Genomic DNA, 24,023 nt, shown 5'->3' with positions numbered 1-24,023 from the left:
CGGCAGGCTCTGGCCACCTGCGGCTATGGTAATGTATGTCTGGCCTGCCGCTTTTCAATTGGCCCGCCCTCTGTATCTGTGTGATATATATTCTGTGTGCTGTGAGTTAAGTGTTGTCATACTGGAAATACGTGGAGAAGCAGTGATCTTTTATATACGCCCATGTAATCAAGGAATTCCAGCCAGCGTCCTTCATGCCAACTCCAGCCAAAGCAGAGTGGACCTCCTGAAAAACGGGGTGGTACTGAAAGAGGTACTCCAGCACGGCAGACCCCATTACACTGGTGGCAAACAGCAGGATGTGATACCCAGTCTACAGGAGAAAAGGAATGAATGGAAAACAACTACCAGAAGTTAAAGAGGACTACATTAAAAGATCTGGTGGAAGCTCGAGGGTTAATCGCCAGCAACAAAACAAAAGCGGATTTGATAGCAGCAATCATGGAACACGACAGTGCAGCGGCCCCCAATGTGAACGCGGAGGAGACTGAATTCCAAAGGGAGGTAAAGAACAGACTGGTGTTTTATGGCCCAAACCCTGCAGTAGAGATCATACGAGAGGTGATGGCTGATGTGCGTACTGATCTGAAGGAAAAGATGGCCGAGCGGACCAGGATAGAGCTAACCAAGATGGAGATAGCAGAGCGGACCAAAGTGGAGCTGGCCAAGATGGAGAGTCAGCAAGCAGGGGGAGCTCTGGCGTCCGCCCAGGTACCTTCAACAGTAAGCCACAAAAAGATCCAGTATAATGCCTTCCGACAGTTGGGGGAGGCAGAGGAAGACATTGATGGCTTTCTGCAGGACTTTGAGCGGCAGTGTGCCCTTCATCAAGTAAAGAAAGAGGAACGGGTTCAGATTCTGGCCAGCAAGCTGACAGGCCGGGCAGCGGACGCCTATCGCACGGTACCTGATGAGGACTGTATGGACTATGAGCGGATCAAAAAGTGATCTTGGCCCGGTATGCACTGACACGAGAGGCATACCGCCAAAAGTTCCACGGACTTATAAAACGAGTAACCGATACCCACGCGGAATGGGCCTGTAAATTACGGCGGTCACTGCTACAGTGGGTACAAGGGAGCCAAGCAACCACTAAGGAGGACGTCCTCCAGCTCTTGTTAGAACGATTCTTTAATGGACTAACCCCTGAGACACAGGAATGGCTTCAGGACAGGCGGCGAACGACTCTTGAGGAGGCCGCTCGTCTGGCCGATGAACATCATGATGCCAGAAGGCCTCAGCTGTCTGGATCAAAGATGGACACTAGGGGTCCACCCATGGACCTGGTGGCCCGCAAACCACAGAAGATTGTAGGGGTACCAGCTAAAAACCCGGCCTACCACAGTCCCCCTGGGGCGCGATGCCACACCTGCCATCAGCTGGGCCACCTGCAAAGACAATGTCCCAACCGGACTCAGAATACCCAGTGGCCAAAGGCGGGAACAGCTACCTTCCGCCAGGCCACTGTACACTGCTACCAAGGCGAAGCTGACCTGGCATTGGGGCTACGACTAACCAGGGGGTGGAAGAGATGGAGGAAGTGCTGCATGAAGTAGACCCCGTGCAGGCAACCCGGACAGATAATCGTCAACAGCATCGACAGGTTGTGTGGGTTAATGGGAAACATATGCAGGGACTAAGAGATTCCGGGGCAACTTTGACCCTGGTGAATCCTCATCTCGTCCGGGATCAAGAGAAGACAGACCAGACAGTGGCAGTCCGTGTAGCAGGGGGAGCCATACATCGACTGTCCACTGCCAGGATTCACCTGAACTGGGGAGTCGGGGATGGCCTTGTTGAGGTCGGCTTGATGGAGGATTTGCCTGCAGACGTCGTGCTGGGAAATGACTTGGGGCCCATGTTGTCTGCCTTCTCGGGTGCCCCTCTGGCTGAGACATATCCTGTGACCACCCGGAGACAAACTCGAGCTGCGGAGGCGGAATCACACTCAGAGGAGGCACAGGTATGATATCCCAGCCCTACACGTATTCCCATAGCCAGACACATTTCTTGGGCCACTCCAGGTGAATTTAAGAGGGAGTTACTTGAGGATCCTTCATTGGAGGGATACCGTGGGAAGGCACAGGACGGGAGAGGGGTACTGGAAGGGGAACAGTTTGTATGGAAGCAGGGACTCATCTACCGGATCATAGAGCAGCATCACACAGGGACGAGCCCCACTATAAAATGACAGCTGGTAGTTCCCAAGAAGTATAGGCAGGAGTTACTGCAAATCTCTCATGACATACCCTTGGCTGGGCACTTCGGCATCAGTCGCACCAGGCATCGTCTGACACAAAACTTCTTTTGGCCGGGGGTAACCTACAGTTAGGTCCATATATATTTGGACAGAGACAACATTTTTCTAATTTTGGTTATAGACATTACCACAATGAATTTTAAACAAAACAATTCAGATGCAGTTGAAGTTCAGACTTTCACCTTTCATTTGAGGGTATCCACATTAAAATTGGACGAAGGGTTTAGGAGTTTCAGCTCCTTAACATGTGCCACCCTGGTTAAAAAGGGACCAAAAGTAATTGGACAATTGACTCCAAGGCTATTTCATGGACAGATGTGGGCAATCCCTTTGTTATGTCATTCTCAATTAAGCAGATAAAAGGCCTGGAGTTGATTTGAGGTATGGTGCTTGCATTTGGAATGTTTTGCTGTGGAGTCAACATGCGGTCAAAGGAGCTCTCCATGCAGGTGAAACGAGCCATCCTTAAGCTGCGAAAACAGAAAAAGCCCATCTGACAAATTGCTACAATATTAGGAGTGGCAAAATCTACAGTTCGGTACATCCCGAGAAAGAAGGAAAGCACTGGTGACTTATCAATGCAAAAAAACCTGGGCGCCCACGGAATACAACAGAGGTGGATGATCGCACAATAATCTCCATAGTGAAGAGAAACCCCTTCATAACAGCCAACCAAGTGAACAACACTCTCCAGGAGGTAGGCATATCAATATCCAAATGTACCATAAAGAGAAGACTGCATGAAAGTAAATACAGAGGGGTCACTGCACGGTGCAGCCACTCATAAGCATCAAGAATAAAAAGGCTAGACTGGACTTTGCTAAAAAACATCTAAAAAAGCCAGCACAGTTCTGGAAGAACATTCTTTGGACAGATGAAACCAAGATCAACCTCTACCAGAATGATGGAAAGAGAAAAGTATGGCGAAGGCGTGGTACAGCTCATGATCCAAAGCATACCACATCATTGGTAAGACACGGCGGAGGCAGTGTGATGGCTTGGGCATGCATGGCTGCCAGTGGCACTGGGTCACTAGTGTTTATTGATGATGTGACACAGGACAGAAGCAGCCTAATTAATTCTGAGGTATTCAGAGCCATACTGTGTGCTCAGATCCAGCCAAATGCAGCCAAACTGATTGGTCGTCGTTTCATACTACAGATGGACAATGACCAAAAGCATAAAGCCAAAGCAACCCAGGAGTTTATTAAAGCAAAGAAGTGGAATATTCTTGAATGGCCAAGTCAGTCACCTGATCTCAACACAATTAAGCATGCATTTCACTTGTTAAAGACTAAACTTCAGACAGAAAGGCCCACAAACAAACAGCAACTGAAAACCACCGCAGTGAAGGCCTGGCCGAGCATCAAAAAGGAGGAAACACAGCGTCTGGTGATGTCCATGAGCTCAAGACTTCAGGCAGTCATTGACAACAAAGGGTTTTCAACCAAGCACTAAAAATGAACATTTTATTTAAAATTATTTAATCTGTCCAATTACTTTAGGTCCCTTTAAAAACAGGGTGACGCATATTAAGGAGCTGAAACTCCTAAACTCTTCATCCAATTTTAATGTGGATACCCTCAAATGAAAGCTGAAAGTCTGAACTTCAACTGCATCTGAATTGTTTTGTTTAAAATTCATTGTGGTAATGTCTATAACCAAAATTAGAAAAATGTTGTCTCTGTCCAAATATATATGGACCTAACTGTATGATGTTCGTCAATACTGCCAGACCTGTGACAGTTGCCAGCGCCTTGGCAAGAAGGGAGATCAATGCAAGGCCAAATTATACCCCCTCCCCATTGTGGATGAACCATTTAGCCGAGTAGCGGTCGATCTGATAGGGCCGTTAGCCAAACCCAGTCCGTCAGGGAAAAGGTATATATTGACAGTGGTAGATTATGCCACACGGTATCCAGAGGCGGTTGCGTTACCTAACATACTGGCAGAGATGGTGGCAGCTGCCTTGCTCCAGGTTTTCTCACGGGTTGGATTTCCCCGGGAGATTATCTCGGACCAGGGTACCCAGTTTACAGCAGAGGTGACCAACCAACTGTGGAAGCTGTGCGGCGTAAAGTCCATTAGAAGCGCCCAGTACCACCCGCAAACCAATGGGTTGTGTGAACGCTGTAACGGGACATTAATTCAACTCATTGGGACTTTTACCAGGACCTACAGGGAGTGGGAGAAATTCTTGCCACACCTCCTGTTTGCCTATTGGGAGGTGCCCCAAGAATCCACGGGGTTCTCCCTGTTCGAACTGGAATACGGGGGGCGGGTAAGGGGACCCCTAGACTTATTGCTAAAACACTGGGAAGGGGAGGGCATCATAGAAGGGGTACCTATTGTACCCTATGTGCTGGAATTCTGGGACCGCCTACAGGAGCTGACCCAGGCTGTACGTGGGAACATGCAGGTGGCCCAGCGGCGCCAGCGCGTATCGTACGATCGGAGGGCCAGAGAACGCACCTTGGAAATAGGACAGAAGGTCCTGGTGTTACAGCCCAATAGGCAGAACAAGTTCCAAGCTGCATGGCAGGGGCCCTACCAGGTAGTGGGGAAAATAGCCGACACCACCTATAATGTCGCCGATTGTGACGACCCCAGGGTTATCCGCATGTTCCACGTGAATATGCTGAAGCCCTACCGGGAGCGCCCTGAAGAGGTAGTGGCCATCTGTGCACCTGAAGCAGAGGATTTAGCCGGACTTCCCTTGCCTGATGTCTGAGGAAAAAGGGCTCAGTCTAAAACATGGGACCAGGTACACTTGGGTGAAGACCTAGGTCCCCGGGAGAGACAGCAGGTGGAGGCGTTGTTGAGGCAGCGACAGAGGATGTTTTCGGGGAGACCAGGGTACACTCACCTGGCACAACACAAGGTGGAGACCCAGGATCAGACCCCCCTGCGACAACCCCCCTTCCGCGTCCCTGAGTCTATATGAGAAGGGATGCGACAAGAGATACAAGAAATGTTGCGTTTAGGGGTCATTGAGGAGTCAGATAGTCCCTGGGCATCCCCCATAGTGTTAGTGCCCAAGAAGGATGGGACTACACGGTTTGGTGTAGACTATTGTAAGCTCAATGAGAAAACGGTGACGGATGCATATCCCATGCCGCGTGTAGATGAGTTGTTAGACCGCCTGGCGGGTCAAAGTATTTGACCACCATCGATCTATGCAAAGGCTACTGGCAGATTCCCCTTAGTCCTGACGCTATTCCCAAGTCGGCATTTGTCACCCCGTTCAGCTTATTCCAGTTTCGAGTTATGCCATTTGGGATGAAGAATGCCCCGGCGACCTTCCAGAGGCTGGCTGACCGGCTTCTGGATGGTCTCCAGGACTATGCTTGTGCCTACCTGGATGACATCGCCATCTACAACGCGACATGGGAAGAGCATCTAAATCACCTAGAGACAGTATTGGACAGGATCCACAAGGCCAGAATCACCCTGAACCCAAACGAGTGTCACGTGGGCAAAGCAGAGGTTCAGTATTTAGGGCATTGGGTGGGAAGTGGGAAACAGCGACCAGAACCAGCCAAATGGCCAACCCCACGCACTAAAACCCAGGTCATTGCGTTTCTAGGGACAGCGGGGTATTACAGGAAATTCGTCCCAAATTACAGCAGCGTAGCCAAGCCCCTCACTGATCTGACCCGTAAGAACCAACCCCGCCAGGTAACCTGGACCCCAGAGTGTGAGGAAGCCTTCTGCCAACTAAAGGATGCCCTCACCAATACCCCTGTATTGGCTGCACCCGCTCCAACTAAACGTTTCATTGTTCACACAGACGCTTCTATGTTTGGATTGGGGGCAGTACTGAGCCAAGTCGGGCCATACGGCCAAGAACACCCCGTAGCTTATCTGAGTCGGAAACTACTGCCCCATGAAGCTATGCGGCAATCGAGAAGGAGTGCCTGGCGGTAGTATGGGCACTCAAAAAGCTGCAACCATATTTGTATGGATGACAGTTTTCCCTCCTAACGGACCATAATCCCCTAGTCTGGCTTAATCAGGTATCCGGAGACAACGCCAGATTGCTGCGGTGGAGTTTAGCCCTACAACCTCTGGACTTCACCATCCACTACAGACCCGGCAAACAAAACGGTAACGTCGATGGACTAAGTCGACAAACGGAACTTGTACCCACCCCATAAACTTCGGTCATCCCCAAACCGATATGTTAAGGATCAGACTGTGTATGTCAATCACGTCGCTTAAAAGGGGAGCCATGTTACGGAACCCCACTGCACCAAGAATATGTTGTGCAGTTATATGTATGTATAATAGGTTCCAGGTGAGATGCATGTCCCTGCGCCCCTGGGCAGAGAAAACAAGATATTCCCCTTTTGTCCTTCCCCACCTTTGTAATTCCCACAGTAATTATCGGCAGGCTCCGGCCACCTGCAGCTATGGTAATGGATGTCTGGCCTGCCGTTTTTCAATTGGCCCGCCCTCTGTATCTGTGTGATATATATTCTGTGTGCTGTGAGTAAAGTGTTGTCATACTGGAAATACGTGGAGAAGCAGTGATCTTTTATATGTCACGCCGTAAGCGGTGATAAAGGGGCAGGACGGCATACTGGACCCGCACCTGTTCCTACCACTTTAATGGGGCCCTGGCTTTCCTTTATCTCGGGGGAACCTATGATGGTTAGGAGGCCCGAGCGGCCAGCGTATCCCTGTCTCCTGTGCAGGCCCTATCAGTGGCCCCCTCTCCCCCCAAAGGAGGTGGACTGCACCAGTGTAATAATACAACAAATAAGAGGGTATACAGACAAGGTAACTAAAAGACTCAAACTCACCAAATGCTCACACAACCACAGAGGAACACAGAGAAGGGAAGAGAAGGAATAAACTTAGGAAGGAAAACAGGTTTAACAAGCAACCAAAACAGCAGATACCAATCTCTGTAAATAAACCTCCAACACCTACACTACACTCCTTCAACCTCCAAGCCAGGCAGTAGAACTGATCACTGACACTAGCTGTAACCAGGAATGGGTCTATATAGAGGATCAGATTACAAAATCCACTTCAGCTGAGAGAGACCCAGCTCTCAGCAATAAGGTTAACTCCTGCACTGCTGGCACAAAGCAGCCAGGTCAGAATACAGGTGAAGAGCTTCTGTTCACTGTGTGTGAACGAGGCCCAGAGCGCTGAGGTTCTCTGGGTAGTTCCGTGACAGCGCCCATGTATTCAAGGAATTCCAGCCAGCGTCCTTCATTCCGACTCCAGCCAAAGCAGAGTGGACCTCCTAAAAGACGGGGTGGTACTGAAAGAGGTACTCCAGCACGGCAGACCCCGTTACAGACCCACTATGTGCACAGCTCTAAAACTGACTAATAATTGACATTTTTTAAAGATCTTTTCATGTCATAAATAGTGGGAGCGATTAATAGGAGTAAATCTTGATGACCTGTGCCCTTTTACTCTACAGCCATATTGAAGATTTGGAGCTCAAATAAAGGAAAGATTGATTAAAGGGGTTGGTCACTTTCTCTTGATAGTTCAGCTTTCCTCACAAACTTAACAGCACTTATGCAAATACAAAATGGCTGCTGGTGGAGGAGCATGTGAACTGTCCATCAGTCTCCACCAATACAAAAGCATCTTTCCCATGTGAGGTGTCTTACAATTAGAGGAGGCTGATGGACTGATCTGGTCACATGCCACTGGTCCGTTTGAGAGGAAGGCTGCACTAACAAGAGAAAGTGGCCAACCCCTTTAATTCATCCTCCGTTAAAATAACGGTCTACGAATGTAGCACATCGTTGCAATTAGATACACTTTAAAGTAAATATTTTGCTCCCTGTTTGAACTCAGAATCATCACTTGAGTCAGGTTTCAGCTTTTCATCAGTCAATGGACCGTGGGTGGGCTTAAAAAGAATCAGGAAATTATGAAATCTAGTTTTGTGTTAGATTATTCTTTTAACATTTCTTCAAAGATTTTTTTTCTTCAGATAACAATCTTTATTAAAAAATAAAAATTATTAACATTGTAATTTTCACATGGTAATTGGGGCAATTTTATTTTTCTATTATTAAATTATTCATTTTTCTAATTTCAGGAAGAGTTTTCTGGAGCCTAATTATCATCAGAGGCAAGATTACAATTACTGATAACGCCTCTATATACAGTAGATAACACAGATTCCACCATTCACAATAGGTAATATCACAGCTCACCTCCTCCTCCTGTACAATGACTGATAACACCTCTATATACAGCAGATAACACAGGATCCACCATTCACAATAGGTGATATCACAGCTCACCTCCTCCTCCTGTACAATGACTGATAACACCTCTATATACAGTAGATAACACAGGATACATCATTCACAATAGATGATGTCACAGCTCACCTCCTCCTCCTGTACAATGACTGATAACACCTCTATATACAGTAGATAACACAGGATACATCATTCACAATAGATGATGTCACAGCTCACCTCCTCCTGTACAATGACTGATAACACCTCTATATACAGTAGATAACACAGGATCCACCATTCACAATAGGTGATGTCACAGCTCATCTCCTCCTCCTGTACAATGACTGATAACGCCTCTATTGTTGTGAATTCTGTGGCTGAATTCACTCCTGTGGTTGTGATTGTGCCATCAATTTGATTCCTGGTAGTAAATTCCCTAAAGGTCGATTATTTAATTTATCCGTGCCTGAACACGCCGCTATGCGCAGTTATGTGAAGGAATCCCTGGAGAAGGGACATATTCGCCCATCGTCATCACCACTGGGAGCAGGGTTCTTTTTTGTAGCCAAGAAGGATGGTTCGCTGAGACCGTGTATTGATTACCGCCTTCTTAATAAGATCACTGTTAAATTTCAGCATCCCTTGCCATTGTTATCTGACTTGTTTGCTCAGATGATTGGGAGTCTCATGTGAAGCAGGTCAGAATGGTTTTTCAGGTCCTGCGTTCTAATTCTTTGTTTGTGAAGGGATCAAAGTGTCTCTTCGGTGTGCAGAAAGTTTCATTTTTGGGGTTCATCTTTTCCCCTTCTACTATCGAGATGGATCCGGTTAAGGTCCAAGCCATCCAGGATAGGACTCAGCCGACATCTCTGAAAAGTCTGCAAAAATTCCTGGGCTTTGCTAATTTTTATCGTCGCTTCATCTGTAATTTTTCTAGCATTGCCAAACCATTGACCGATTTGACCAAGAAGGGTGCTGATTTGGTTAATTGGTCTTCTGCTGCTGTGGAAGCTTTTCAGGAGTTGAAGCGTCGTTTTTGTTCTGCCCCTGTGTTGTGTCAACCATATGTTTCTCTTCCGTTCCAGGTCGAGGTTGATGCTTCTGAGATTGGAGCAGGGGCGGTTTTGTCACAGAGAGGTTCTGGTTGCTCAGTGTTGAAACCATGTGCTTTCTTTTCCAGGAAGTTTTCGGCTGCTGAGCGTAATTATGATGTGGGCAACCGAGAGTTGCTGGCCATGAAGTGGGCATTCGAGGAGTGGCGTCATTGGCTTGAAGGAGCTAAGCATCGCGTGGTGGTATTGACTGATCATAAGAACCTTACTTATCTCGAGTCTGCCAAGCGCTTGAATCCTAGACAGGCCCGTTGGTCGTTATTTTTTGCCCGCTTCGATTTTGTGATTTCGTACCTTCCGGGCTCTAAAAATGTGAAGGCGGATGCTCTGTCTAGGAGTTTTGTGCCCGACTCTCCGGGTTCATCTGAGCCGGCGAGTATCCTCAAGGAAGGAGTCATTGTGTCTGCTATCTCCCCTGATTTGCGGCGAGTGTTGCAAAAATTTCAGGCGAATAAACCTGATCGTTGTCCGGCGGAGAAACTGTTCGTCCCTGATAGGTGGACTAGTAAAGTTATCTCTGAACTTCATTGTTCGGTGTTGGCTGGTCATCCTGGAATCTTTGGTACCAGAGAGTTAATGGCTAGATCCTTCTGGTGGCCATCTCTGTCACGGGATGTACGTACTCTTGTGCAGTCCTGTGGGATTTGTGCTAGGGCTAAGCCCTGCTGTTCACGTGCCAGTGGGTTGCTTTTGCCCTTGCCGGTCCCAAAGAGGCCTTGGACACATATTTCGATGGATTTCATTTCTGACCTTCCCGTTTCTCAAAAGATGTCAGTCATTTGGGTGGTCTGTGATCGCTTTTCTAAAATGGTCCATCTGGTGCCCTTGGTTAAATTGCCTTCCTCCTCTGATTTGGTGCCTTTGTTCTTCCAGCATGTGGTTCGTTTGCATGGCATTCCTGAGAATATTGTTTCTGACAGAGGTTCCCAGTTTGTTTCAAGGTTTTGGCGAGCCTTTTGTGGTAGAATGGGCATTGACCTATCTTTTTCCTCGGCTTTCCATCCTCAGACTAATGGCCAGACCGAACGAACCAATCAGACCTTGGAAACATATCTGAGATGTTTTGTTTCTGCAGACCAGGATGATTGGGTGTCCTTTTTGCCGTTGGCTGAGTTCGCCCTTAATAATCGGGCCAGCTCGGCTACCTTGGTCTCTCCATTTTTCTGCAATTCTGGGTTCCATCCTCGTTTCTCTTCAGGACAGGTTGAGTCTTCGGACTGTCCTGGTGTGGATTCTGTGGTGGACAGGTTGCAGCAGATCTGGACTCAGGTAGTGGACAATTTGACCTTGTCCCAGGAGAAGGCTCAACTTTTCGCTAATCGCAGACGCCGTGTGGGTCCCCGACTTCGTGTTGGGGATCTGGTTTGGTTATCTTCTCGTCATATTCCTATGAAGGTTTCCTCTCCTAAATTTAAACCTCGTTTTATTGGTCCGTATAGGATTTCTGAGATTCTCAATCCTGTATCTTTTCGTCTGACCCTCCCAGACTCCTTTTCCATACATAATGTATTCCATAGGTCGTTGTTGCGGAGATACGTGGCACCTATGGTTCCATCTGTTGAGCATCCTGCCCCGGTTTTGGTGGAGGGGGAATTGGAGTATATTGTGGAGAAAATTTTGGATTCTTGTGTTTCTAGACGGAAACTCCAGTATCTGGTTAAATGGAAGGGTTATGCTCAGGAAGATAATTCCTGGGTTTTTGCCTCTGATGTCCATGCTCCAGATCTTGTTCGTGCCTTTCATGTGGCTCATCCTGGTCGGCCTGGGGGCTCTGGTGAGGGTTCGGTGACCCCTCCTCAAGGGGGGGGTACTGTTGTGAATTCTGTGGCTGAATTCACTCCTGTGGTCACAACTGGTACTGCAGCTTCTGAGCTTCCTCCCTCAGGTGTTCTGGTGAGCTCGTTGGCTGCTTTGTTATTTAACCCCACCTGATTCTGTCTTCCTTGCTCCTTGTCAATGTTCCAGTGTTGGATCTGAGCTTCTGGATCTTTCCTGTTGCCTGCTGCTCTGCTTAGATAAGTGCTTCTTGCTTTTGTTGCTATTTTTTCTGTCCAGCTTGTCTATTCCTTTTGCTGGAAGCTCTGAGACGTAAAGGGTGTACCGCCGTGCCGTTAGTTCGGCACGGTGGGTCTTTTTGCCCCTTTGCGTGGTTTTTTGCTTTAGGGTTTTTTGTAGACTGCAAAGTTCTCTTTGCTATCCTCGCTCTATCTAGAATATCGGGCCTCACTTTGCTGAATCTATTTCATCCCTACGTTTTGTCTTTTCATCTTGCTAACAGTCATTATATGTGGGGGGCTGCCTTTTCCTTTGGGGTATTTCTCTGAGGCAAGTCAGGCTTGTATTTCTATCTTCAGGCTAGTCAGTTCCTCAGGCTGTGCCGAGTTGCATAGGTAGTGTCAGGCGCAATCCACAGCTGCCTTTAGTTGTGTTTAGGATAGGTTCAGGTATTGCGGTCTACAGAGATTCCACGTCTCAGAGCTCGTTCTATTGTTTTTGGGTTATTGTCAGATCACTGCATGTGCTCTGACTGCTGGCACACTGTGTTACTAGATTGCCTTCATAACACTCTATATACAGTAGATAACACAGGATCCACCATTCACAATAGGGGATGTCACAGCTCACCTCCTCCTCCTGTACAATGTCTGATAACACCTCTATATACAGTAGATAGCACAGGATTCACCATTCACAATAGGTGATGTCACAGCTCACCTCCTCCTGTACAATGACTGATAACACCTCTATATACAGTAGATAACACAGGATCCACCATTCACAATAGGGGATGTCACAGCTCACCTCCTCCTCCTGTACAATGACTGATAACACCTCTATATACAATAGATAACACAGGATCCATCATTCACAATAGGTGATGTCACAGCTCACCTCCTCCTCCTGTACAATGACTGATAACACCTCTATATACAGTAGATAACACAGGATCCACCATTCACAATTGGTGATGTCACAGCTCACCTCCTCCTCCTGTACAATGATTGATAACACCTCTATAAACAGTAGATAACACAGGATCCACCATTCACAATAGGGGATGTCACAGCTCACCTCCTCCTCCTGTAGAATGACTGATAACACCTCTATATACAGTAGATAACACAGGATTCACCATTCACAATAGGCGATGTCACAGCTCATCTCCTCCTCCTGTACAATGACTGATAACACCTCTATATACAGTAGATAACACAGGATTCACCATTCACAATAGGCGATGTCACAGCTCATCTCCTCCTCCTGTACAATGACTGATAACACCTCTATATACAGTAGATAACACAGGATTCACCATTCACAATAGGCGATGTCACAGCTCACCTCCTCCTACTCCTGTACAATGACTGATTACACCTCTATATACAGTAGATAACACAGGATCCACCATTCACAATAGGTGATATCACAGTTCACCTCCTCCTGTACAATGACTGATTACACCTCTATATACAGTAGATAACACAGGATCCACCATTCACAATAGGTGATATCACAGCTCACCTCCTCCTCCTGTACAATGACTGATTACACCTCTATATACAGAAGATAACACAGGATTCACCATTCACAATAGGGGATGTCACAGCTCACCTCCTCCTCCTGTACAATGACTGATAACACCTCTATATACAGTAGATAACACAGGATCCACCATTCACAATAGGCGATATGCCACTTGGTTATAATGTGTGAATGACCTTAGATAATGCTTCAAAGTGAACAATTTGTGAGTTACCTGTGAGATCATCAGTCGGCCAGGAGCCCAGTTCACAAGCTTTACAGGTGTATTCATCAAATACAATCTCGTTTTCTTTGCAGGGGGTGCAGGTCCAGCAGCAGCTCACCTCTCCTTTACGGATGACCTGAAAATGAGAATGCATGGAAAACAGAGTATCGGCATTAGGCCATATTCCTACATCAGCGTGTCACGTTCCGTGATTCATGAACTGTCGTCGGTTCCCCCAACCTCATAGGCCAGTCACCATGGACAGCAAGACATGAATGTGCAAATCCGGCCTCACGGTCAGTTTACGGGGTTTGGTCATATTGTAGTTTTTTACTAAATTTGCGGCAAAATCATGAGAATCACAGAAAATACATTATATGTTATTATTATTATTATTATTATTATTATTATTTATTTATATAGCACCATTGATTCCATGGTGCTGTACATGAGAAGGGGTTACATACAAGTTACAAATATCACATACAGTAAACAAACTAACAATGACGGACTGATACAGAGGGGCGAGGACCCTGCCCTTGCAGGCTTACATTCTACAGGATTTTGGGGAAGGAGATAGTAGGTTGAGGGTTGCAGGAGCTCCGGTGTTGGTGAGGCGGTAGCTCCGGTGTTGGTGAGGCGGTAGCTCCGGAGTTGGTGAGGCGGTAGCTCCGGTGTTGGTGTGTTAATATGTAACATTACTGTCTAAATTTAGATGGTAGATAGATAGATAGATAGATAGATAGATAGATAGATAGATAATAGATAGATAGATAGATAGATAATAGATAGATAGATAGATAATAGATAGATGATAGATAGATAGATAGATAGATAGATAGATAGATAATAGATAGATAGAGAGATAATAGATAGATAATAGATAGATAGTTAATAGATAGATAGATAGATAGATAGATAGATAGATAGATAGATAGATAGATAGATAGATAGATAGATACATAGATATGGGATACTGTTGTGTGAAAAAGCGTTTGCCCCCCTTCCTGATTTCCTATTCTTTTGCATGTTTGTCACTTTTAGATCTTTCAGATCACCAAACGTATGTAAATATTAGACAAAGATTACCAAGTAAACACAAAATGCCCTTGGGTTATCCAGCAGGACAATGATCCAAAACACACCAGCAAGTCCCCGTCTGAATGGTTTAAGAAAAACAAAATTATGACTTTGGAGTGGCCTAGTCAAAGTCCTGACCTTAATCCGACTGAGATGCTGTGATATGACCTTAAAAAGGCGATTCATGCTCGGAAACCCTCCAATGTGGCTGAATTACAACAATTCTGCAAAGGTGAGTGGCCAAAATTCCTCCAGAGCGTTGTAAAAGACTCATTGCCAGTTATCGCAAATGCTTGATTGCAGTTGTTGCTGCTAAGGGCGACCAGCCAATTATTAGGCTTAGGGGGCAATCACTTTTTCACACAGGGCCCAGTAAGTTTGGATTTCTTTTTCCCTTAATAATAAAGACCTTCATAAAAAACTGCACTTTGTGATTACTCGTATTATCTTTGTCACATATTTACATTTATTTGGTGATCTGATAGACAGACTGAATGACAGATAGATAGATAGATAGATAGATAATAGATAGATAGATAGATAATAGATAGATAGATAATAGATAGATGGACAGATAATAGATAGATAGATAATAGATAGATAGATAATAGATAGATAGATAGATGATAGATAATAGATAGATAGATAGATAGATAGATAGATAGATAGATAGATAGATAGATAGATAGATAGATGATAGATAGATAATATATAGACAGATAATAGATAGATAGATAGATGATAGATAATAGATAGATAGATAGATAGATAGATGATAGATAGATAGATAGATAGATAGATAGATAGATAGATAGATAGATGATAGATAGATAGATAATATATAGACAGATAATAGATAGACAGATAATAGATAGATACGGTAGATAGACAGATAATAGATGATAGATAGATGATAGATAATAGATAGATAGATGATAGATAGATAGATAATAGATAGATAATAGATAGATGATAGATAGATAATAGATAGACAGATAATAGATAGATAGATAGATACATAAATAATAGATAGATAGTAGATAGATAAGGGATAGATAGATAGATAGATAGATAGATAGATAGATAGATAGAAAGATGATAGATAGCTAGATAGATAAATATAATAGATATATAGTAGATAGATGATAGATAATAGATAGAGAGATAGATAAATAATAGATAGTAGATAGATATGGGATAGATAGATAATAGACAGATAATAGATAGATAGATAGATAGATAGATAGATAGATAGATAGATAGATAATATATAGATATACAGATAATAGATAGATAGATAGATAATAGATAGATAGATAGATAGATAGATAAATAATAGATAGATAGATAGATGATAGATAGATAAATAATAGATAGATAGTAGATAGATAAGGGATAGATAGAGAGATAGACAGATCCTGATTTTCATTGTGTTCGAGTAGGGAATCATTTATTTCCTTTTCCTCATCTTTACTATGAGTCCCATTGATCCATTACCTTGATTTGTCCCTTGGCGCAGGGTTCGCTGCAGACGGATCTAATGACGGAATTCTTACTTGACCAAATTTCATCATCGTCCATCTTTAGTTCTCCGTTGTCCCAGCTTCCAACATTGATGTAATCAAAGTAATCTTTTCCCATTTTCTTAAAATTCATGATCTCATATCTAGAAGAAATGACTATGTTAAGGGTCGTTACGATGGACATGTTGGTAGAGCATATTTCCCATCTTAGACATTTACGGGATATCTGCCAGAGGATGCTCGGTTCTTAACATCTATAGAACTTCTTAACTTCTATAGAAGTCACCTCTCCCTTCACATCGTCTGCATTTCAAGACAGGAGAGAGATAGGGGTACCCCATTCTAGAGGTAGGTGCAGGTCCCCAAAAACAGACATATCTTGTGGAAGTCTTTAAGTATATTAAAGCGATTTTCCAAAGGAACAAACACCTGTCAGCTTTCTTCAATAAAAGCGCAACACACGTTGCAGCTCATCTCACCTCACTGCAATTCCATACACACCCAATGGACAAGTCCACCGCTGGAAAAAGCAGCCATGTTTTCTCATTTTTGACAACCCCATTAATTTTGAAATGGTCTAAATGAAATCTGTGAGTGTTCCCCAGACGTCGTACCTTCCGGGAGAATCTCCATTTTCATCAAACATGATCATGTCTCCAGCTACTCCTGTGAAATTCGCCTTCATGATACAGTCCAGGAGTTTCTGTCCATCTATCGGCTTCATGGCATCGCAAAGGCCGGCAAATCCAGGACACAGAGACACCTGCATGTTATGGAGGCCGTAGGCCATGGCGTAAATCGCATTGATAACAAATCCCATTTTGGAATCCTGTGCGTACTGATACGTTAACGATAGTCGAGCTGGAAAACAAAAGTGAGGGGGCAGGTTAGTCCTAGTATTGGCCAAGACTGACTACAAACAGTCCATAACTTAAAGCCTTTTTCGGTGAAAACAAGTTATCATATATGTGCGGGATAGGTAATAACTTATTGATCGCTGGGATCTTCATGGATTGGCAGAACAGGAATTTTTATCACTTTTATCCCCATTATATAATGGAGCAGCAGATTGGTTGCTTGACTGCCAAGCTATTTATTCTCTATGGGTCTGCCAGGAAAAGCCCAGTCCTTACCAGCCCCACAGCAATTAAATGGAGCCACGGTTAAGCATGCACATAATTTATACGGGGATAAAAGTGCTCCACTGGAGTAACGATGATAAAAGTGCCTCGCTGAAGCAGCGGTTGAGCATGCTCACCATACATACAGTGATAAACGTGCCTCGCTGGAGCAGCGGTCGAGCATGCTTACCATTCATACTGTCATAAAAGTACCCCGCTGGAGCAGCGGTCAAGCATGTGCACACACTGTCATAAAAGTACCCCGCTGGAGCAGCGGTCAAGCATGTGCACATACTGTCATAAAAGTGCCCGCTGGAGCAGTGGTTGAGCATGCTCACCATTCATAAGGGGATAGAAGTGCCCCTCTGGAGCAGCAGTCAAGCATGCGCACCATTCATATGGTGATAAAAGTGCCACACTGGATCAGCGGTCGAGCATGCTTACCATTCATACGGTGATGAAAGTGCCCCACTGGAGCAGTGGTCAAGCATTCTCACCATTCATATGAGGATAAAAGTGCCCCGCTGGAGCAGCGGTTGAGCATACTTACCATTCATACGGGGATAGAAGTGCCCCTCTGGAGCAGCAGTCAAGCAGTTGAGCATGCTTACCATTCATACAGGGATAAAAGTGCCCCGCTGGAGCAGCGGTCAAGCATGCGCACCATCTATACAGGGATAAAAGTGCCCCGCTGAATCAGCGGTCGAACATACGCACCAATCAAACTAGTGTAAAAATTTCCCGTTTTGCCCTATCGGTTTTGCTGATCAGTCAGACCCCATTGATCTATCCTGTGAACAGGTGATAACCCCTTTATTGAAGTATACAATCTCTGGGTCTTTTAAGAAATGCCATACTTACCGTAAGTCTAAAATAATATGAAAAAATGGTTATGACATGATATGAGATCTAGAGCAATACAGTGTAAAAGCGCTGTACTATTTTAACTGATCCAGTATGGTTTCTACGTTGTATCACCAGTGATTATTACTACATTGTTGTTGTCAGATTGTATCAGTTCTGTTATGGCACTTACTTTCTGTGGAAGGTAAGTTGTGAGACTCCCCTCATTATGTGATTTAATTTCCTACCCTGGTGTCAGCAGACAGTCAAGTGTTACCTAAGTCTCTTTAGGGATAGAAAAGATATAAAAAACCCAAATTATCTCTTCATACAGGAAGAGGACTTGAACTCTAGTGCCACCTATTGGAAGTAGTAATCCTAAAAGTCAATATCGACCCTTTAACGAGCCTTGTCACATGAGTTAGGATTAAAGCAAAACTAGAATCTCAATTTTCAGAAACGTGTTTCGAGATATTGCCCCTCCTCAGTGAAAAGCATGAGATCAGATTTGGCTGATGAGAGGCTTATGACTGGGATCATGTTTCTCCTTGTGGAGAGTGAAACAGAGCAACGGCATTGCCACCTGCAGGATGTCTTAATTGATAGATACAAAGTCTCGGGATTTAGAGACACGGGGGCGTTCCTGACTATCGCTGACCCCCGTGTGGTTCGACCCGAGGCAATTCACCAAGGCCCGGGAATTCCCATTGTCCTGGCGGGGGGTGTCCACAAATATATACAGCGAGCTTTGGTATGTTTGGATTATGGTTTTGGAGAAAGACTGTGTTGGATTGGAGTTATGGGAGGACTTCCTGCAGATATCCTCCTTGGAAATGACTTTGGGAAGTTACAAAGTCATTTTGTGGGAGCAGAAGGTCCGTGGGCCTCTCACTGTTCTGAAAGAACAATTGGAGGGAGATATCGCAAATACTGGAACGCCCATCATTCCCTACATTCTAGAGTTCAGAGATCGTCTCGCCCAGCTAGCTACCTTGGCTAATGAATATTAGCGTACGGCCCAGTCCAGTCAAAAAGCCTGGTATGACCATAAAGCCAGGACCCGGGAATTTATGGACAAGTGCTCATGATTATTGCAACCCCTGCCACTGTACAAGGAACTATAAACTATTGAGCAATGTGGTCTAAAGTGAGCAGACCAGAGGTCTGTGTAGACCTCATAACGTGCTCACTTATTATGAGGGGGGAGAGGTTGTGATGGTGTGATATGCTATGTGGGTATCATTTTTGTGTATATTTCTATTTTACTTATTTTCATGGTGTTCTCTTGTAGAAGGAGTTATTTTCTAATTGATGAATGGATGTTGCTGCCATCTGATATCAGCCCCCCCACAGTACTGTATTGACTGAAACTTAAAATATCAGGGAGGTGAGAAACAGATCAGTCCTGTGTGGAATGATGATGTGTTCACAGCATCTCAGAGAGAAAGAAGAGTATATGGACTATGTGATCCTCTGCTGGATTGTTGGACTTTTATCCTGTTACTGAACTGAATTCGTGTTCTGGACTATTTTGTCCTTTCTGTGGTGGATCGTATATGGACCTTTCTTATTTTTGCCTAAATAAAGGTCTTGGGATTGTTCACTCTTCGCTGGCTCTGCTGATTGTGTGGTACCGGAGAAGGACCCCGTGACACGTTCCTTCTGTGCCACGTCACATGACTGTGGCGACGCCTGGAAACCTCCTATGTGAGTAGGCGTCAAGTCACACCCACGCCTTTTCTCATTGATTGATTTTTAACTTCCTTGTTTGTGGATAAGGCCGCTCCGCCACATCCGTTACATGTTAGATTTTCACAGTGGGAAACACGTCGTGACCTAAAATTGTATTTTTTGTAGTCAGCACCTGATCGCTCGATTTCTTCTGTAAAACTGTTTTCAACTCTTTCGGGCCGAGCCTAATTGGTCCGGCAGAGGGGCTCTAAAAGGATGGGATCACTTTTTGAGGGAAAAACAGATCTGTGCAGTTTTCCCCCATGACTTGAATGAAGGGTCTGTCATGTCAGGGGTGTAATTTTTTTCTGAAGAAATTCCATTTGGTAGCTCTGCGCATTCCCAAAAATATATCTGCAAAATTGGATGAAGGAGCGCTGCAGTACTGATGTCCATGAAAATGCTATACTGCCCCTGGTGGAGAACACTGGTACTGCAATTAGCAGAAGGAAATGGAAATTGCAAAAGCTGAGAAACTCAATGACAACATGTCTCACTCATTGAGCAGAAATTTACAATAAAGGGAACCTGTCAGCATATTCTTACTTGTGAAAAAGAGTTCCAGTGACTTAATAGGAGCTTGTCCCCCAATTAAAATGATCCCATTTTACTACAGATCTGATGTGCTAGTCATGGAAAATCCAGTATGGAAGCAATGTGCAAATAAGACTGGAAGTGCACTGTAGGTGTGTAAAAAAAAAAAAAGTGCAAGTGCAGTGACACCCCCAGTGCACTTCCAGCCTGATTTGCATATGGCTAACATAGTGGATTTCTCATGACTGGCATATTGGATGTATATTACAAAGTTCCACACTTTTTTTACCAAAAACTTGCAAAATATATGCAAAAATGTTGTCACATTTCAGTTTCATGCCAGAAATCTGACAAAAACTATTTGATTAATCATTGCCTGTAGTATTTCCTTTTAAAGAAATCGGCTGAACAGATACAAAAAGTAAGGGTTTGGGTACCAGAACAGTACCGGACTCAAACCCGAACCTGGACATCATTCACTTGAATGGGGGGCCCGAATATCCAGTGTTTGCCACCCTGTCATGTGCATGACAGCGCGGCAAGCACTGCTTCTGATCGGAGGTAAAATCATCACCATCACCAATCAGAGAGCTGCGGTTCCCATGCTGTCAAATGAAAGAGTGAGCACACAGCTGTGATCAGAGGTATAAAATTTACCTCCGGTCACTGCTGTCAGCTGATGGGACTACTGCTCCGATCAGCCAACACCTGCTGCCACTAATAACAGTGAGAGCAGGAGGGGCTGATGGAATATCCATCATCCAGCAGCAGAATAGTGAGTGCAGCTCTGGGGTATAATACAGGAGGTAACTCAGGATCAGTAATGTAATGTATGTACACAGTGACGGTACCAGCAGAATAGTGAGTGCAGCTCTGGGGTATAATACAGGATGTAACTCAGGATCGGTATTGTAATGTATGTACACAGTGACTGTACCAGCAGAATACTGAGTGCAGCTCTGAGGTATAATACAGGATGTAACTCGGGATCAGGGCAGGATCAGTAATGTAATGTATGTACACAGTGACTGCACCAGCAGAATAGTGAGTGCAGCTCTGGGGTATAATACAGGATGTAACTCGGGATCAGGGCAGGATCAGTAATGTAATGTATGTACACAGTGATTGCACTAGCAGAATAGTGAGTGCAGCTCTAGGGTATAATGCAGGATGTAACTCAGGATCGGTATTGTAATGTATGTACACAGTGACTGTACCAGCAGAATACTGAGTGCAGCTCTGGAGTATAATACAGGAGGTAACTCAGGATCAGTAATGTAATGTATGTACACAGTGACTGCACCAGCAGAATAGTGAGTGTAGCTCTGGGGTATAATACAGGATGTAACACAGGATCAGTACAGGATCAGTAATGTAATGTATGTACACAGTGACTGCACCAGCAGAATAGTGAGTGCAGCTCTGGGGTATAATACAGGATGTGACTCGGGATCAGTGCAGGATCAGTAATGTAATGTCTGTACACAGTGACTGCACCAGCAGAATAGTGAGTGCAGCTCTGGGGTATAATGCAGGATGTAACTCAGGATTAGTAATGTAATGTATGTACACAGTGACTGTACAAGCAGAATAGTGAGTGCAGCTCTGGAGTATAATGCAGGAGGTAACTCAGGATCAGTAATGTAATGTATGTACACAGTGACTGTACCAGCAGAATAGTGAGTGCAGCTCTGGAGTATAATGCAGGAGGTAACTCAGGATCAGTAATATAATGTATGTACACAGTGACTGCACCAGCAGAATAGTGAGTGCAGCTCTGGCGTATAATACAGGATGTAACTCAGGATCAGTAATGTAATGAATGTACACAGTGACTGTACCAGCAAAATAGTGAGTGCAGCTCTGGGGTATAATACAGGATGTAACTCAGGATCAGTAATGTAATGTATGTACACAGTGACTGTACCAGCAGTATAGTGAGTGCAGCTCTGAGGTATAATACAGGATGTAACTCAGGATCAGTAATGTAATGTACGTACACAGTGACTGTACCAGCAGAATAGTGAGTGCAGCTCTGGGGTATAATACAGGAGGTTAATCAGGATCAGTAATGTAATGTATGTACACAGTGACTGCATCAGCAGAATAGTGAGTGCAGCTCTGGAGTATAATACAGGATGTAACTCAGGATCAGTAATGTAATGTATGTACACAGTGACTGTACCAGCAGTATAGTGAGTGCAGCTCTGAGGTATAATACAGGATTTAACTCAGGATCAGTAATGTAATGTATGTACTGTTGTGAATTCTGTTATCGAACTCCCTCCTGTGGTCATGAATGGTACTTCGGCGAGTTCTGTCCATGGACTCCCTCTGGTGGCTGTGAGTGGAGCTGCTGCTTCTGAGGTTCCTTCCACAGGTGACGTAGTTTATTCTTTGGCTGGCTGCTCTATTTAACTCCACTCAGATCGTTACTCCATGCCAGCTGTCAATGTTCTTGTACTGGTTCAGTTCGCTCTTGGATCGTTCTGGTGACCTGTCTACTCCAGCAGAAGCTAAGTCCCTGCTAGTTATTTATTTGTTCATTGTTTCCTTGTCCAGCTGGCTATCATGATTTTGTTTTGCTAGCTGGAAGCTCTGGGATGCAGAGTGGCACCTCCACACCGTGAGTCGGTGCGGAGGTCTTTTTGCACACTCTGCGTGGTCTTTTTGTAGTTTTTTGTGCTGACCGCAAAGATACCTTTCCTATCCTCAGTCTGTTTAGTAAGTCGGGCCTCTCTTTGCTGAAACCTGTTTCATTTCTGTGTTTGTGACTTTCATCTTTACTCACAGTCAATATATGTGGGGGGCTGCCTTTTCCTTTGGGGAATTTCTCTGAGGCAAGGTAGGCTTTATTTTCTATTTCTATGGCTAGTTAGCTCTTAGGCTGTGAAGAGGCGTCTAGGTCGTGTTAGGTACGCTCCACGGCTATTTCTAGTTGTGTGATAGGATTAGGGGTTGCTGTCAGCAGAGTTCCCACTTCCCAGAGCTTGTCTTGTGTGAGTTTAACCATCAGGTCGTTCCTGGTGCTCCTAACCACCAGGTCCATAACAATGTACACAGTGACTGCACCAGCAGAACAGTGAGTGCAGCTCTGGAGTATAATGCAGGATGTAACTCAGGATAAGTAATATAATTTATGTACACAGTGACTGCACCAGCATAATAGTGAGTATAGCTCTGGGGTATAATACAGGATGTAACTCAGGATCAGTAATGTAATGTATGTACACAGTGGCTGTACCAGCAGTATAGTGAGTGCAGCTCTGAGGTATAATACAGGATGTAACTGAGGATCAGTAATGTAATGTATGTACACAGTGACTGTACCAGCAGAATAGTAAGTGCAGCTCTGGGGTATGATACAGGAGGTTAATCAGGATCAGTAATGTAATGTATGTACACAGTGACTGCATCAGCAGAATAGTGAGTGCAGCTCTGGAGTATAATACAGGATTTAACTCGGGATCAGTAATGTAATGTATGTACACAGTGACTGCACCAGCAGAATAGTGAGTGCAGCACTGGAGTGTAATACAGGATGTAACTCAGGATCAGTAATGTTATGTATGTACACAGTGACTGCACCAGCAGAATAGTGAGTGCACCTCTGGGGTATAATGCAGGATCAGTACAGGATCAGTAATATAATGTATGTACACAGTCACATTATATCACTTTTACTTAAAGGCACAGTATACAAATAGGATTTTTTACTTGGTTTCCCTTTCTTGAGAAATGTACTGATAACAATAAGGAATGTCAGCTCTCATATATCATGTGTACATGTACTCAGACAATTATTTAGATGAGTATCTTTCTGTATAGAGGTCGTTAAAGGACAAAT

At 44.6% G+C, this 24,023-nt stretch overlaps 1 protein-coding gene across 15 annotated transcripts in view; it reads right to left on the bottom strand.

Moving 5' to 3' along the window:
• Positions 1-24,023, bottom strand: part of GRM5 (glutamate metabotropic receptor 5) — a 462,859-nt gene that overhangs the window by 62,157 nt on the left and 376,679 nt on the right. For all 15 annotated transcript variants that reach the window (XM_069759260.1, XM_069759266.1, XM_069759262.1 and 12 more), the window contains exons 5-7: positions 16,562-16,808; positions 15,922-16,090; positions 13,354-13,480 (exon numbers count right to left, since the gene is read on the bottom strand). In XM_069759260.1, coding sequence (XP_069615361.1) covers positions 13,354-13,480; positions 15,922-16,090; positions 16,562-16,808 — 543 coding nt within the window. The remainder of the gene's footprint in view (positions 1-13,353; positions 13,481-15,921; positions 16,091-16,561; positions 16,809-24,023) is intronic.

Source organism: Ranitomeya imitator, chromosome 3, assembly GCF_032444005.1.
Source record: "Ranitomeya imitator isolate aRanImi1 chromosome 3, aRanImi1.pri, whole genome shotgun sequence".
NCBI lineage: Eukaryota > Metazoa > Chordata > Amphibia > Anura > Dendrobatidae > Ranitomeya > Ranitomeya imitator.
The sequence above is the reverse complement of the archived record's forward strand: the minus strand, read 5'-3'. Positions and strand labels throughout refer to the sequence as shown.